A 12,870-nucleotide genomic window follows, 5' to 3' on the forward strand; every position below is an offset into this window, starting at 1 on the left:
AGGGAGGGGAATCATATCATGACAGAGAGCGTACAAGTTCAGAGGCAGATAAAGATGAAGTTTTCCATCCACTTCAAAAAAATAAGAAGGTGGAGGAAGCAGCAAAACTGGCAGGAGAAAAACACACAAAGATGTTGGTGGCAGGTGTCTGGGAAAAGGAAGGGCTTCCAGATAGCTGCAGAAGACAAGGACTTGGAAGATGGCACCACCCATCTGCACTAGAGTAAGAGGAAAGCTGTGCAGCTGCAGGGAAAGGGATGCGTTTGGGGTGTAGAAAGGTGGTCATGAGATCCTGAGAGCTAAACATCTGGAAAAGAGAGGAAATGAAGAAACTTACCTGTTCACAGAGTCAAAGACATGAGAGGGTCTCCTTTCCTGCCTCACCTCTAACCTCTGCTCTCTTCTTCCCTAGCTCAACCCTACTCATCCTTTGGGGAAGGTTCTCATTCTTCCAGTGGTGGGGGGAGGATGGACCTTGTCAGCATCTGACTGTGGAGGGACCAGAGAGTGAGGAGGCAGGAAATATGCCCTTGTTTGAATGAATACAGACTGAATTGACCTCTTCCCCTATTCTATGCCCAGAAATCAAAGATTCCGTACTACCCTGCCTCCCCACCTAGTCTTCATGGACAGGATGGGAGCCAACACCACAGATTAGGAACTTCTCCAAGGCACAGTGAGGAGCTGAGGAAGAAAGAGGGGAGGAGAGAATGAATGATCCAGGCCTGTGACATAGGGGGGCTCTCCAAAGACTATAGCTGGGGATGGAGATGAAACTTCTGGAAAAGAACAGCAGACCAAGGATTGCCCATGCTCAGAGCTGTCCCCAGTCTCCTTCCCCAATTTGCTATTGCTTTTCCCATGCCCCATCCCTGAAAACTGCCTCTTTTTTAAACCCCACTGCCACATACCATCACAGGGACAGGCCCTATGAAAGTAGGAGAAATCAACTTGGTCACATCAAAGTTACAGAAAATAGGCTTAAGGTATCAAGAGTGAAAGAGTTTAGAGGAAGAGAAGTCAAATTCTGTCGCGCTTACAGGATAATTAATCATGGGTATATTGCAGGAAAGGAAGTGGTCTTTGAGCTTCATTCTAACTGAATGCCATGAGTAGGAGTTTTGAAAAATCGAGCCCCTTTCTGTCTACAAGCATCTTTTCAAATTTACCCAACCATCAGATCAGTGTCAGAGATGAACTCCCAGAATATAGACATCTACAAACCCCAATACTTTGAAACTCTCACTACCTCAATGCCGTCTAGGAAACTCTAACCGATACCCTCTAGCCACAGAGATCACCAAACCCTAGCTTCTGAGACTGTAGACTCTGCAGGCAACATGCCCACTCAGACTCTGAGGACCCCCAGAGGAGAAGTCTGTTGATACACATAATCATTACAGGAGGGGTTGGTTTAGGCTGCAGCCACGGGGAGGCAAGTTAGACTTCAGGAGGCACCTTCCTCCTGGGAGCAGGGAAAGACCCAGAGAACTTAGCTTAGGGGCAACTCTGGAAACACACACACACACACACACACACACACACACACACACACACACACAACACACACACGCACACACACTGTCCGGATTAAGTAGGACGATTCTGGGAGCATATGTAAGGAAGGGACACAGGAACACGGCTGAGAAAGGGGAAAGATTTACTGGGATGAGTAATTCCACAGGGCTCAGATGGAGATATTTTCTAGGGCCTGATTCAACCATCAAAACCTGTATTTTTGCTCCCCAAACCTCCAACATTCCAGGAAGTAGAGGAAACAAGAAAAGAGGAACAGCTGATAAAAGCTGGAGTGTTAGGGTAAAGTGGGTAGGCACATACGTGTGCTGACAAAACAGGGAATGGGATAGGGAACAGAGGCTGGGCTGCGGTACAAATCACAGGGATGGATCTAAGAGAAACGGAGTCAGAAATCATGGTAAATCCCTAGGGCCAAGGAATATACCAGAAGGGCCCAGTTAGACATGGGACAGAGGAAATGAGGGGGAATTAACAGGGGTACTAGGACAAGGGAGTCATGAATGAGGGGGTGAAGAGGTGATAGACATATAAGGCAACTATCAGACTGAAGAGAGGCAAAGAAAAGGGACTAATACAGGGGAAGGACAGAGCGGGGACTCATATAAGGAACGGACACCATATGGGGGGAAAGATATAGGTGATGGACATCAGAGGAGGGAGGGGGAATGGAAATAAGGATTGAATGTGGGGGAGGGGATAAAGTGGTGAGGTGGAGGGAGGAAATAAGAACCCAGAGATTACATTTCACTGGTCAAGGGCCTTAATGAGGGTCAGAGTTTGGGGCAGGGTCCTAACCTGCCCCCGACTCCCAACTCTCAGTGTTACTTGTACTGCCCCCCTCCCCCGTCTCAACAAACACACACATAATTCGGCCCTCCCCCTGCCCCCGTCTCTCCTCCCCCAACCCATTCCCCCTCTCTCCTCTCTTCCCTCCATCTGGACCCTCATTCCTCCCCCCTCCCCTTCCTCCCTCTCTCTCCATCTGGCCCCTCTTCTCTCCTTCCATCTCCTTTTTTTCTATCCCCTACCATTCTGAGCCCCCCACCACCATATTCTAGCCCCATCTTCTTGGCTTCTTTTTTCACCCCTGTTTTCATTTTCCCTCCTAGCCCCTCTCCTAAGACCCTGTCCTTCTATTTCCTTGATATTTTCCTCAGCTCCCACCTCCAAATTATCTCTGAAGCTCTTCCCCAACCCTAGCCTTCTATCTTCCTACACTTTCTGGTAATCTCTTTCCCCTCAGCCCCCCGAAGGCCTGTTTTGGCCCTTTTGGCTCCTACCTGTCCCTATCCTCTGGCCTCCAGCCTCTCCTTCCCCAGTGTTCCCATTCCTGCCCTCCCTGGCTTCCTCTCCCCCTCCATTTCAGTCGCTCCCCTTCCTGGCCCTGGCTCTGAACCCCCCCAGCCCCGCCCCTCCCCCCTGCCCTCCCCTCACCACCTACCTCTGAAGGGGGCATAGGACATCGCGGGGATGCTCCCCCGATGGATGGAAGCACGAGACCTGCTCATCAGGCCTGGGGGGTGGGGGCGGGGGGGGAACGGGGGAGAAAGAAAAGAGAGAAAGAAGGGGGAGAGAGAGGGGGAGAAGGAGGAGGAGGTGGAGGAGGAGGAGGAGAGAGGAGGAGAGAGGAGCGGAGAGGAGCGGAGAGGAGGAGAGAAGAGGAGGAGGAGGAGAATAGGAGCCAACAGCAGCAGCGGCAGCCGGGAGAGGGAGAGAGAGAGAGGGGGGCGGGGGAGCCAGCGAGCGAAAGAGGAGAGAGCAGGAGGAGGAGGAGGAGGGAGAGACACTGCAGCCCCCACCCCTACTCAGCCAGAACCAGAGAGAGAGACCCCTGACTCAAAAACACAGCAGAGAGACATAGAGCATCTCTAAAGATGCAGATCCCAGACCCTGAGGGACCCCAGACCCACAGAGAAAGATACCTTGCTGCTCTGGGGTGTGTGTGTCAGGGCGTGTTAATCTAAGGCACAGACCCAAAATCTAGAGGAAAAGAGACCCCAATCTCAGAAGAAAAGACCCCAGCTACTCCCTGAGAGAAGGCTCAAAGGTCAAAACCTGAGTGTCCAGTCTCAGAAAGGTTCCCCATAGCCACAGAAATCTTAGACTCCAGACTTAGATGGTGACTTTAGAGATGAAGATCTGAGACCTAAACTCAAGGAAGAAGAGAGAAAGATTCAGAAAGAACCCAGACCTAAAATTAGGTCTGAGAGAACTCAGACACAGAATAAGATTTCAGAGACCCCAGACTTAGATCTCAGAAAAAAGAAACTGTGAAGATTCAGAGACTGATAACTCAGAGACAGAGAAACTCCAGAGGGGTGGGGGGAAGGCAGAGAATAGGGAGAGAAAGACATTCAGCTAGCCCAGAGATGGAGAACTCAGAGACTCCAAACTCATAGTTTGAAAGGCTGTGGAGAGTGATGGGGCACTCAAGAACACAGAAAACCCCAAAACAGAAAACAAGAAGGAAACTCAGTGTTGAGAAAGATCCCAAGGCAAATACTGTAAGACCCTCAAAGATCTATAGCAGAGACAAACTCCAAACCCAAAGACAGAGATCTGAGATGCCCAACCCCACAAAGGTAGCTATGAGAGAAATCTGACAGCCTGTGAAACACCAGTCACACCCACCCAGCAGACCAGAGACCCCAAATCTTGGAGGGAGGGGGAATCCTGGGTAGGGGGGATGGCAAAAGTCTTTCTTTGCTGCCTCTTCCCACCTCTTTCTCCTGTCATTGGCCCCTCTCTCCATTTTTGGGTCACTGGATGTGCTTGGGCCCCAGGGAAGTTATGTAGGGCAGATCCTAGCTCTTGCGGGGATGGGTTAAGAGGAGGAGACCCAAGGCTGAGCGGTACACCAGCCCTGGAGAGTGAAATAGTACGGGACTAAGGAACGAAAGGACTATCACTACTTCTTAGTGTCGTCGTCTTCTTATCCCCAATCTGCAGTCCCCACCCTCACCCCCAAATCACTGTCTGTCTCCTGCCTGGAGTTTCAGTAAGGCTGAGGCACTCTCAGTCCCATTTTCATCATCCTCTATCCTATTTACAGGGTCGCACTCTGTCCTTTAAAATGCATCTCTTCTCACCTAGCCATCGTCTTGCCCTGCCCTTCCCTGCCGAATCACTGCCCCTACCCAGGCACAGATGGCTTCTCAAGATTATCATTGTTCCCAAACCCAAGCAAATGGCAGTCCTAACCAAAGAGGCGGGGGGGAGGGGCTCTCTTCACTCCCTGAAATTTAATCTTCTCAGACCCTCCCACTCCTTAAGGCCTCGGTAACAGATTAGGGGCCATTACTAGGCACATTTTAGGGTTTATGGATCATTCCCTATCTCACAACCTGACATATCGAATCTGCGGGGTCTCCAGCCCCCTTTCCTTGCGCCAGCTCTCTCATCATGTGGCCTGTACGGCTGGCCCGCGATTGGCCCCATCGCGTAGCTCACTGAGGTACCGCCCGCTGCCTGAGGGGGACCGGCCCTCTCACGTGACAGTGGAACGCCGCTGCGGCTCCGCTCAACCCTCAATAGGCTGTTTCCGGTTTATACGGAAACGGGAGAGCCTTATCCGTGCACTTCTGTAGTTTCAGCTGTCGATTGGTCAGGTCCTTAGCTCCTCCCCCACCACGAGGCGGGGCAAATCGGGCCACGTGAGAGCTGTGATTGGCTGGCTCTGGAGGCTCGGGTGGTCTGGCTTCTGCTGTCACGTGGCTTGAGCTGTTTTCTTATCACGTGTCTGTAGCCCAGGTAAGAAGTGGGTTTTCCTGGGTTTGGGGTCACTTCTCGGTGTTACTTGTGAGCTTCGGTATTCAACCCTCCTCTACTAGCAAAGGCTACATGAGGCTCCCGCTCCTGCTCGGCGGAGGGGTGAGTGACCGGCCCCACCCCTTAGACGGTCCTCGAAGTCTCGAACACTGATCGAACCCAAAATCTCAGAGCTTGGCCCATGAGGGGGCAGTGAAAAGTCTTTGCCTTAATTTTTCAAGTTTTTCTCCTAGCGTCAGGGACCTCTTCTTTCGGGATGCAGGAGAGGGCGGAGCCTGAGTGTTTATCCACTCGGTGGATTCTCGGGGTGCAATTTCCTGGGGTATTAGTGGGGAGACATCGAGTTCACCTCTCTCAGGTCGCTCTGCTACTGTCGCTTCTTTGGATGCCAGCGCTGCTGCCTGTGGCATCCCGATTTCTGTTGTTACCCCGAGCCCTGCTGTCCATGGCTTCAGGAAGCCCCCCGTCCCAGCCCTCGTCGGCGTCGGAATCCAGCTATGTCCCCGGCTCGGTCTCAGCAGCCTTTGTTACCTGTCCCAACGAGAAGGTCGCCAAGGAGATCGCCAGGTGGGAACCTCGTGTGGGGCGAGGAAGGGTAATCATGAGGCGAGAGTTGAGGGTGGGAGAGAAGTGTGCCTCCTGCAGCTTCCTGCCTGCTCCAGCTTTGGAAACCTGTCTCTGAGCTGCCAGTGCAAAAAAATTCGGGTCATGGGGTGCTCTGAATCGAGCTGTCTCTTCACCTTCAGGGCTGTAGTGGAGAAGCGCCTGGCAGCTTGCGTCAACCTCATCCCTCAGATTACATCCATGTGAGTCATAGTTGTTGGGTTAACCTACCCGTGGTCTGTCTGACTGGCTATTTCTCCTTGGGGGACATCTGCTCCAACAACACTCTTTCCCTGACCTTTTCAGCTATGAGTGGAAAGGAAAGATTGAGGAGGACAGTGAGGTGTTGATGGTGAGAAACATTCCCCAACCCAACCAAACCTTAATTCCTTGACCCTTATGACCCTTTTCCCTCATCTGAAATCCTGAAGTCAATCCCATCTCTTGTTTCAACCATATGTCTTCACCCTTTAGATGATTAAAACTCAGAGTTCCTTGGTTCCAGCTTTGACAGATTTTGTTCGGTGAGAATTTTGAGTTGGGCAAGGATGAGTGTATACCATGGGGTGGGACTTGCTGGGCAGTCTGAGGGGGAGGGTTCCTTTGGGTAAATCTTCGAGTGATCCACCCATCTGTTTTGCAGTTCTGTGCACCCTTATGAAGTGGCTGAGGTGATTGCATTGCCTGTGGAGCAGGGGAACTCCCCATACCTGCACTGGGTGCGCCAGGTTACAGAGTCAGTTTCTGACTCCAGCACAGTACTACCATGATGAGTCCTGTTCTTGCCATGTTCCCCTCATATATATACATCGGTGCTTTCTGACTCCCAGGAGATGACTGGGCCCCTAATAAATCCTACCTTTGGAGTCTGCCTGTTGCCTTTTTCCTTGCCGTGTATGTGAACTTGGTCGGGAAGACTAGAAGTGCTTGTCGTTTCTGTGTCCTTCCAAAATGACTTAGGGCTGCTAGACTTGTTTATTTATCTTTATTTCAATCATACAGAATCCGGGATCCTTTATCATCTCTCTCCTCCCTCCCTCAGTTTCCATCCCCAGGGTTAAATAATTTTAAAAAATATTTAAAAAGCTGTAACAAAATAACATCAAAAGAAATGGGAAGAGGGATGGGGAAAGAGTCAGGAATCATGAAGGAAGTAGAGAAGAGAGCCTCTTCCCCAATCCCCCACCTGGATTCCAGCTTAGGCAGTAGGGAGAGCTATCCCCTACCTCCCCAGGTACATCCCAGCTGTAGGTGAGGTCAGAGGTCAGGGTATGAAAGTGCCGGTGTGTGTGTGTGTGCATGAGGAGGTGGGCAGAAGCAGGCCGTTCAGAAGATGCCCCCACCTCCCCACTCAACCAGGTACTGCACAGAGCCATCAGGCCGTACTCTCCGAGCAAGGACCCGGACAGGGTCCCCTCGGGACAGGTAGCCAACCCCACCTCGGACTCCTCCCCCAGTCCCAGGAGACAAACTACGGCACAGGGGAGAAGGGGGTGCTGAGCGTCTAGGAAGACTGGGGGAAGGGACTGGGACTGAGGAAGATGAGGCAGTCATCGAGTGGGGGGCACTTTTAGGGATGTCTGTGGGGAAACCAATGTGAAGTTCCAGGGGTGACCTAGGGAGAGAAGGCAACTGTGAGTCTAAAATGTAGATACGGACTGTCCAGAAAGGGAGGCCACGCATGAACCAGAGGAATGAAGAAATGGTTAGAGACTGAGGAACTTAAGAACACAGATGTGAAGAAGGGTGTCACAGGTAAAGGGGTAGAAGCTCACCTGTCTGGGGGTTCACCATCCCCAGAGGTCCCTGCAGTGCTGGCAGAGGGGTGGAAGGAAGCGAACATCCGGATGGGACTGCTGGGGTTGGGGAGGGGGAAAGTCATGACCTGAAGGCCCTCTCCCCCTGAGAAGGGCAGAGCTCAAACACTACCCCCAAGGAACCGCCATCCCTGGAAAACTAGGGATCAAACATTGGTTCTAGAAGTCTTTCTAAGACAAGGACAAGAAGTGGGTAGCCATGGAAAAAGGAGAGGGAAAAGAATTCTGGGTGAAGACGTCCAGAAGATGTAGACAACTGGAGGACAGATTCCAAGGGAGCATATCTGGTTGGAGGGTGGAGGAGTACTGACCTGGGCAGGCAGCGGGCATCTGTGGGCCGGAAGTTGTAGCCGCTGCTGCCCTGGTAACTCTGGTTAGGGCTGGGGGTTGGTGGAGACACTGAGCCCTGGAAGTGGGAGCAAAGGACTAAGACAGAATCCCCGATTCTTTCCCACACCCCCATTTGCCCCATAGGGTCCTCCTTTCCCCCGTACCTGCAGTGCCCTCTGTAGACGAGCCCGCTCCCTCTGCTCCTGAGGCTTGGGCTGATTGCGCACTGCTGAGGGTGGCCCCAGCTCCTCCATTTTCCCCTTCTGCCTCCTCCTCAGGGGCTCTGGCTCTGGCCTCCGGCGCTTCCCCAGGGGACGTGAGACCCCTCCCCCAGGGCCCTGCCCTGAAGGGAAGCTGTAAGAGGCCTCCTTATCCCCCCAGCCCCCTCCCGGACACCCCAAAGACCTCCCCATCTCCATACATACACCCCAGATTAATACCCTGAGAATTTCCCCATCCCCCCTGGACCAGTGACCTGGTGGGGGCTCCATCTCCAGTAGGGGACTCCACAGGGGGAGGAATTCGAGCATGGAGACCAAACAAGCATTTCCTCTTCTTAATCTCCCTCCCTGAAATGAAACTGGGGTAAGGAAAGAAATAATACGGGTCAGTGCTATAGAAAAGGGACCCTCTTAGGCTATTAGTCTGTTTCAGAGATGATCTTCCAGGTGGCTAGCAGCCCCTCCCCTCCGAGGCTTCCATACCCCTATCTCCATCTCTTTTGAGCCTTCCTCCAACTTACCGGTCCTTGTGGCTGTTAAGAGCAGAGAGGAGTTTGGAAGAACGTTCTCCCTTGGGAGTGTCTGAGAGCTGGGAGAGCAGAAGGAAAATGGAGTTAAGAAGCTGAGGCCCCCACCACCTTTTCCTCACATCTTCCTGTTCCATCCTAACCCCCAAAGCTTCACTATGCCTTACCTCCCCAAGGAGCAAACTGTCCCAATTCTCAGAGGTGAAGGGGAGGATCTCACGGTCAAAATCAAAGTATTTTTTCTTACAGCAAACGCTGAGGTGATAGAGGACAAGATGGGCCACATCCACCCTGGAGAAACAGTGAGTTGTCAAGATTGTAGAAGCCAGGGGAGTCATGAGGTGGAAGGTTGGGGCATGCAGAGTGAAATACTGGAGGTGCTGAGATGGGGGTACACTGAGGTGGTACCCAACCTAGCTCACCAGCGAAGCTGCAGCCTCCTGACCTTCTCAGGGCCACCCTGACACACACAGCATTCAAACTCATAGAACCTGGACATGGGCAAGAGGAAGAAAACACACCTTATACAGGACAACTATCCTATGCTACAAGGACTCACAGCAAGAACGCACGGGTGAGGAAAGCTGAGGTTGGGAAGACAGTGCATCTGAGCCAGACATGGGGTAACAGAGGGTGGAGCAGAGCAAGAGGGCTCCCTGGGCTCCTGGAGGAGTCTGCCTCAGTCTCACCTGTCCCCATAGAGGAGGGGCTTGCTGAGACACTGGGTGCAGGCCTCATGGAACCACTGCAGGCAGCTCCGGCACTGTAGCATTTTCAGGTTCCACCTAATGGGAGCACAGTACTAGTGACCTCCAGACACTTTCCCCTTAACTGCCCCAAACCCTGCTAACCACCTACCCCCACCCCCTTCAGCATACCCCTTCATTCCCTCAGAGTCGCTCTCACTGTGTGACTCATCCCTTAGCCCCTGCCCTTCATTACTCACTCCCCAGGGCCACCACAGTAACAGTAGCTCTGCTGCCTGTTGCTCAGATGTCCAGCGTCCCAGTCCAGGCCCTTTAGTCCATACGGCAGGGAGAGCTTCATGCCCAGCATGGCCCGAGCATAGGGGCCCTTCTTCAGTGCACCCCCTCTCTGGGGAGACAGAATAGGCAGCCTGCTTCAGAGGGGTGGGGAATGGAGAGGCTTGGGAGAGGCTGTGGGTGAGAGGTTCTCACAGGAAGGTGCCTTTACCTTGGTGGCGATGGCGAAGATGCACTGACGGCAGACCCAGGATGTGCCTTCTCCTTCTCCAGGGGCTGGAGCCCTTGGAACATGGCAGTCCTGGTGATAAGCTGAATAATAATATTGATGACAGACCACTTACCACACTGCATATTTGTGTGTGCTAAGTACGGGGATAGGAAGAGTCCTATGCTTCTCATTGAATGCTTGACCACAGTCCTGCTGGGGTGGCTGTATTACCCTTATTTTACAAGTAAGGGAACTGAGCCTCCTAGAAGTTAGGAACTTGCCCAAGGTCATATGGTTAGAAAAGGGCATATTTGAACTGCCCTCTACCTGCAAAGCTCACACAGCCCCATTCCATGCTGCCTCTGTGCTGGAAAGGAGAAAGGTTACAGGGTTGAGAAGACGGGCCAGAGCAGGTGGCCTAAGGACCAGTGCTAGAGGGAAGGGTCAGAGGCAAACTGGAAAGCCCAGGGCCAAATACGACCATTCTGGTGTCTTGCCCTCTCACCATGGCGACATTTCTCACAGCTGACCAGCCGGTTCCCAGGGACCACAGTCTCAGAGCGACAGACACAGCAGAGGAGTTCCTCCCCAGGGAGGGCAGCTGTGAGGGAACACAGTGTCAGGGGGCTTCTCCTGAAGTCCCTTTCTGTCCCCCAAGCCAGGTTTCTATTTTTCATAGGAGGCACACTCTTCTCAGGACTCTGGGTCTCACCAGGGCTAATGTCTTTCCATAGAACCAGAAACTGAGAATCATCCTCAAACTGGACCAGACACACCTCCCGAGCACTGTCCACCTGGAATGGGTGAGTACAGAGGATGTAATAGAATCAAAACTAGATAAAGGGAATGGGGAAAAGGCAACAGGACAGAGGTCAAAGGTCTTACCTTCTTGATGGTCCCCAAGTATAGCAGCCCATCTGTCCATCTGGCCAGCACATCTTGACCTTCCCAAAGCCGGGGCCTGGGGCCTGAGGTGGGAGCAGGGGAAGCTGGGTCCCAAAGGGGGGGGGCACCAGAGCGGCTCAGCCGGGGGGGCTGTGCCATTGCATCCTGGGGGGGCCTAGCCAGAAGTGGGATGGGAGAAAGTTATGAATGCTGAGAAATCATCTCCATTTTCTTTGCCTATTTTTCTGTTAAGGAGTCAAGCAGCTGCACCCCCGTTCTCCAAATCCCTGAGCTGCCTGGACAGGAAACCACATGGCACTCTTTTGAACTTCTTGACTCCAGCTCTTCCCACTCTAGTGACTGGCTCTCTTCTAACACCCCTCCACCCCCTTCAACCTAGTTCTCTAGTTTGCCAGCTTCCAGAGCTCCCTTGGGATATTATATCCTGGCCTTGAGATTTTAGCAGAAATGATAGTTGCAGAAGCAAAGGTTACCACTCAGTTTCTTCTGTCACCTACTGTTTAGAGGTATCATAATTGGGGGTGCTGTTACCCAGAGATGTGTCTTGGGAGCTTTTCTGGGCATGTTTTCCAGAATAGAAACGTCTGCCTTCTCAGGCCCGCGTGTCTCCTCATTCAGAACAATCATCCTGCTGCCAGGTTATGTCAGGTCACCCTCAAATACGGGGCTCCCTGCCCCCGGGTTGGATAACTTCCCTGAGTACCCCGGGAGGGGGGCGTGTCCCAGCCCCGGTCTCTACTCCCCAAGACGGCGAGTCCGAGGAGGTACTTGAGTCGGCCCTGCCCAAATCGATGCCAGGGCGACGAGGCTCTCCCGCCTGCGCCCTGCGCGCCGACCCCCAGCTCCCTGCCCCCCCACCACAGCCGCTTCCCGCCGCCTCCTTACCGGTGACAGCTGGGGCCGCCGCAAGCCGGGCAGAGGCAGACGTGGGAGACCGAGGCGAACCCCCAGGGCGGGGAGGGCACGTCTGGGCGTCGGAAGGCGTGCAGACAGAGGCCGGGGGGTTCCCAGGCCCAACCCCTCTGTCCCGGCGGCTCTGGGGCGTATGACGCAGCAGCCAAAGCAGCGGCAGCGGCAGGAGGAGGCGGTGGGGGGAAGGAGGGGAGGAGAGGGGAGCGGAGGGGAGGGACAAACCGGCTCGGGGGGAGGATGGTGGGAGGGGAGGACGGGGGAGAGGAGGAGCCGGGCACCACCTCACCCCACCTCCCTCACCTCCGACAGGCCTGGAAGGCGCCCAACAAGCGGCGGCCTCTCCGCGGCCGAGGCGGACGCACGGTCTGACCCGGAGGAAGAGGGAATCCCCGCAGCCCCTTCCTCCGAAGGGAGACCCGCCCTCGGGGCAAGAGGGAATCCCCCCTCCCGGCAGCCCGCCTCTGGACTGGGCCCCGCCCATGTCACATCCGCTAAGTGTCCCCCCCACCCCTTACGGTCACTCCAAGTCCCGCCCTGCGGCCCCTGTTCATGACCCCGCCCTCCACTCACCCTTCCCATTGCCCCCGTCACGCCCTCCTCCCGCCTTAGCCCTGGCCCCGCCCTCCCTGTGACAAGTTGTTCCCCCCCACACCGCCACGCTTCTGCGCACGCGTGACTCCTCTCGCGCGCGGCACCTAGGACGACTGAGCCCCGCCCTTTTGGGGCGGTGGCCGTTAGCAGTTGGCGCGAGGGAGTCGGCGTGCGTGCGTCCCGCCCGGCGCTTGCAGGGCGGGTACAAGGGCCTACAGAGCTAGTAGCGAAGCGGTAATGCCGCTGAGAGCCAGCCAATGGGCAGCGGGCGGGGCCACCCTGGCGGTTCGAATGCGAAGCAGGGAAAGGGCGGGAGAAAAGAGCCACTTTGGGGGAGGGTACGCGAGCTGCGGCTTCCCACCTTCCCGCACCTACGAGAGGGTTCCTGCCCAGACCTGGGGTGGCCTGTGGCCAGGGGATATAGCTAGTGACAGTGGAAGGGCTGTAGTTAGATAGCGGGCA

At 54.3% G+C, this 12,870-nt stretch overlaps 3 protein-coding genes across 29 annotated transcripts in view; 1 reads left to right on the forward strand and 2 right to left on the reverse strand.

Moving 5' to 3' along the window:
• SYNGAP1 (synaptic Ras GTPase activating protein 1) overlaps nt 1-4,492 on the reverse strand; it is a 34,366-nt gene extending 29,874 nt beyond the window's left edge. For 6 of the 12 annotated variants that reach the window (XR_005025142.2, XR_008994412.1, XR_005025141.2 and 3 more), the window contains exon 1: nt 2,981-4,490. Coding sequence is in view for 5 of the 12 variants with exons in the window: in XM_036887094.2 (XP_036742989.1) it covers nt 2,981-3,047 (67 nt within the window). In the remaining 7 variants the exon portion in view is untranslated. Of the gene's footprint in view, nt 1-337; nt 2,352-2,980 lie in introns of those variants that run through there. The other 6 variants (XR_005025145.2, XM_036887093.2, XM_036887091.2 and 3 more) reach the window with 4 other exon arrangements.
• A 671-nt stretch (nt 4,493-5,163) lies between these two features.
• On the forward strand, nt 5,164-6,781 carry CUTA (cutA divalent cation tolerance homolog). 2 transcript variants are annotated; one of them, XM_036887120.2, is made up of 6 exons: nt 5,164-5,289; nt 5,666-5,874; nt 6,054-6,113; nt 6,217-6,262; nt 6,385-6,434; nt 6,554-6,781. In XM_036887120.2, the coding sequence occupies exons 2-6, from the start codon at nt 5,693-5,695 to the stop codon at nt 6,678-6,680; spliced, it is 465 nt and encodes a 154-aa protein (XP_036743015.1). In that variant the 5' UTR covers nt 5,164-5,289; nt 5,666-5,692; the 3' UTR covers nt 6,681-6,781. The 2 variants fall into 2 exon arrangements, with proteins under 2 accessions (XP_036743015.1, XP_036743014.1); XM_036887119.2 differs by having other exon boundaries at nt 5,280-5,409.
• Nucleotides 6,782-6,879: 98 nt separating this feature from the next.
• PHF1 (PHD finger protein 1) lies at nt 6,880-12,428 on the reverse strand. Of its 15 annotated transcripts, none has more exons than XM_036887112.2 (16): nt 11,791-11,963; nt 11,437-11,533; nt 10,885-11,059; nt 10,712-10,793; nt 10,505-10,600; nt 10,000-10,100; nt 9,752-9,900; nt 9,495-9,590; nt 9,228-9,296; nt 8,973-9,096; nt 8,800-8,867; nt 8,533-8,637; nt 8,222-8,411; nt 8,039-8,133; nt 7,686-7,763; nt 6,880-7,525 (listed from the first exon to the last, which is right to left on the reverse strand). In XM_036887112.2, exons 2-16 carry the CDS (start codon nt 11,517-11,519, stop codon nt 7,237-7,239), a joined length of 1,800 nt encoding a protein of 599 aa, XP_036743007.1. In that variant the 5' UTR covers nt 11,520-11,533; nt 11,791-11,963; the 3' UTR covers nt 6,880-7,236. The 15 variants fall into 15 exon arrangements, 11 of the variants coding, with proteins under 11 accessions (XP_036743007.1, XP_036743006.1, XP_036743010.1 ...); XM_036887111.2 differs by having other exon boundaries at nt 7,686-7,766; XM_036887115.2 differs by having other exon boundaries at nt 7,686-7,766; nt 9,752-9,925.
• Nucleotides 12,429-12,870: the final 442 nt, after the last annotated feature.

Source organism: Manis pentadactyla, chromosome 16, assembly GCF_030020395.1.
Source record: "Manis pentadactyla isolate mManPen7 chromosome 16, mManPen7.hap1, whole genome shotgun sequence".
Classification (NCBI taxonomy): domain Eukaryota; kingdom Metazoa; phylum Chordata; class Mammalia; order Pholidota; family Manidae; genus Manis; species Manis pentadactyla.

What these genes read in the sequence shown, in the direction of transcription:
- CUTA (XM_036887119.2), top strand. Translation starts at nt 5,380, where the DNA reads ATGAGGCTCCCGCTCCTGCTCGGCGGAGGG. An exon ending in ATCCCTCAGATTACATCCAT is followed by an intron (nt 6,114 to 6,216) that starts GTGAGTCATAGT and finishes TGACCTTTTCAG; the next exon opens with CTATGAGTGGAAAGGAAAGA. An exon ending in GCTTTGACAGATTTTGTTCG is followed by an intron (nt 6,435 to 6,553) that starts GTGAGAATTTTG and finishes TCTGTTTTGCAG; the next exon opens with TTCTGTGCACCCTTATGAAG.
- PHF1 (XM_036887104.2), bottom strand. Translation starts at nt 12,396, where the DNA reads ATGGGAAGGGTGAGTGGAGGGCGGGGTCATGAACAGGGGCCGCAGGGC. An exon ending in CTGTGAGAAATGTCGCCATG is followed by an intron (nt 10,101 to 10,504) that starts GTGAGAGGGCAA and finishes ATTATTATTCAG; the next exon opens with CTTATCACCAGGACTGCCAT. An exon ending in GGAGATGGAGCCCCCACCAG is followed by an intron (nt 8,412 to 8,532) that starts GTCACTGGTCCA and finishes GGCCTCTTACAG; the next exon opens with CTTCCCTTCAGGGCAGGGCC.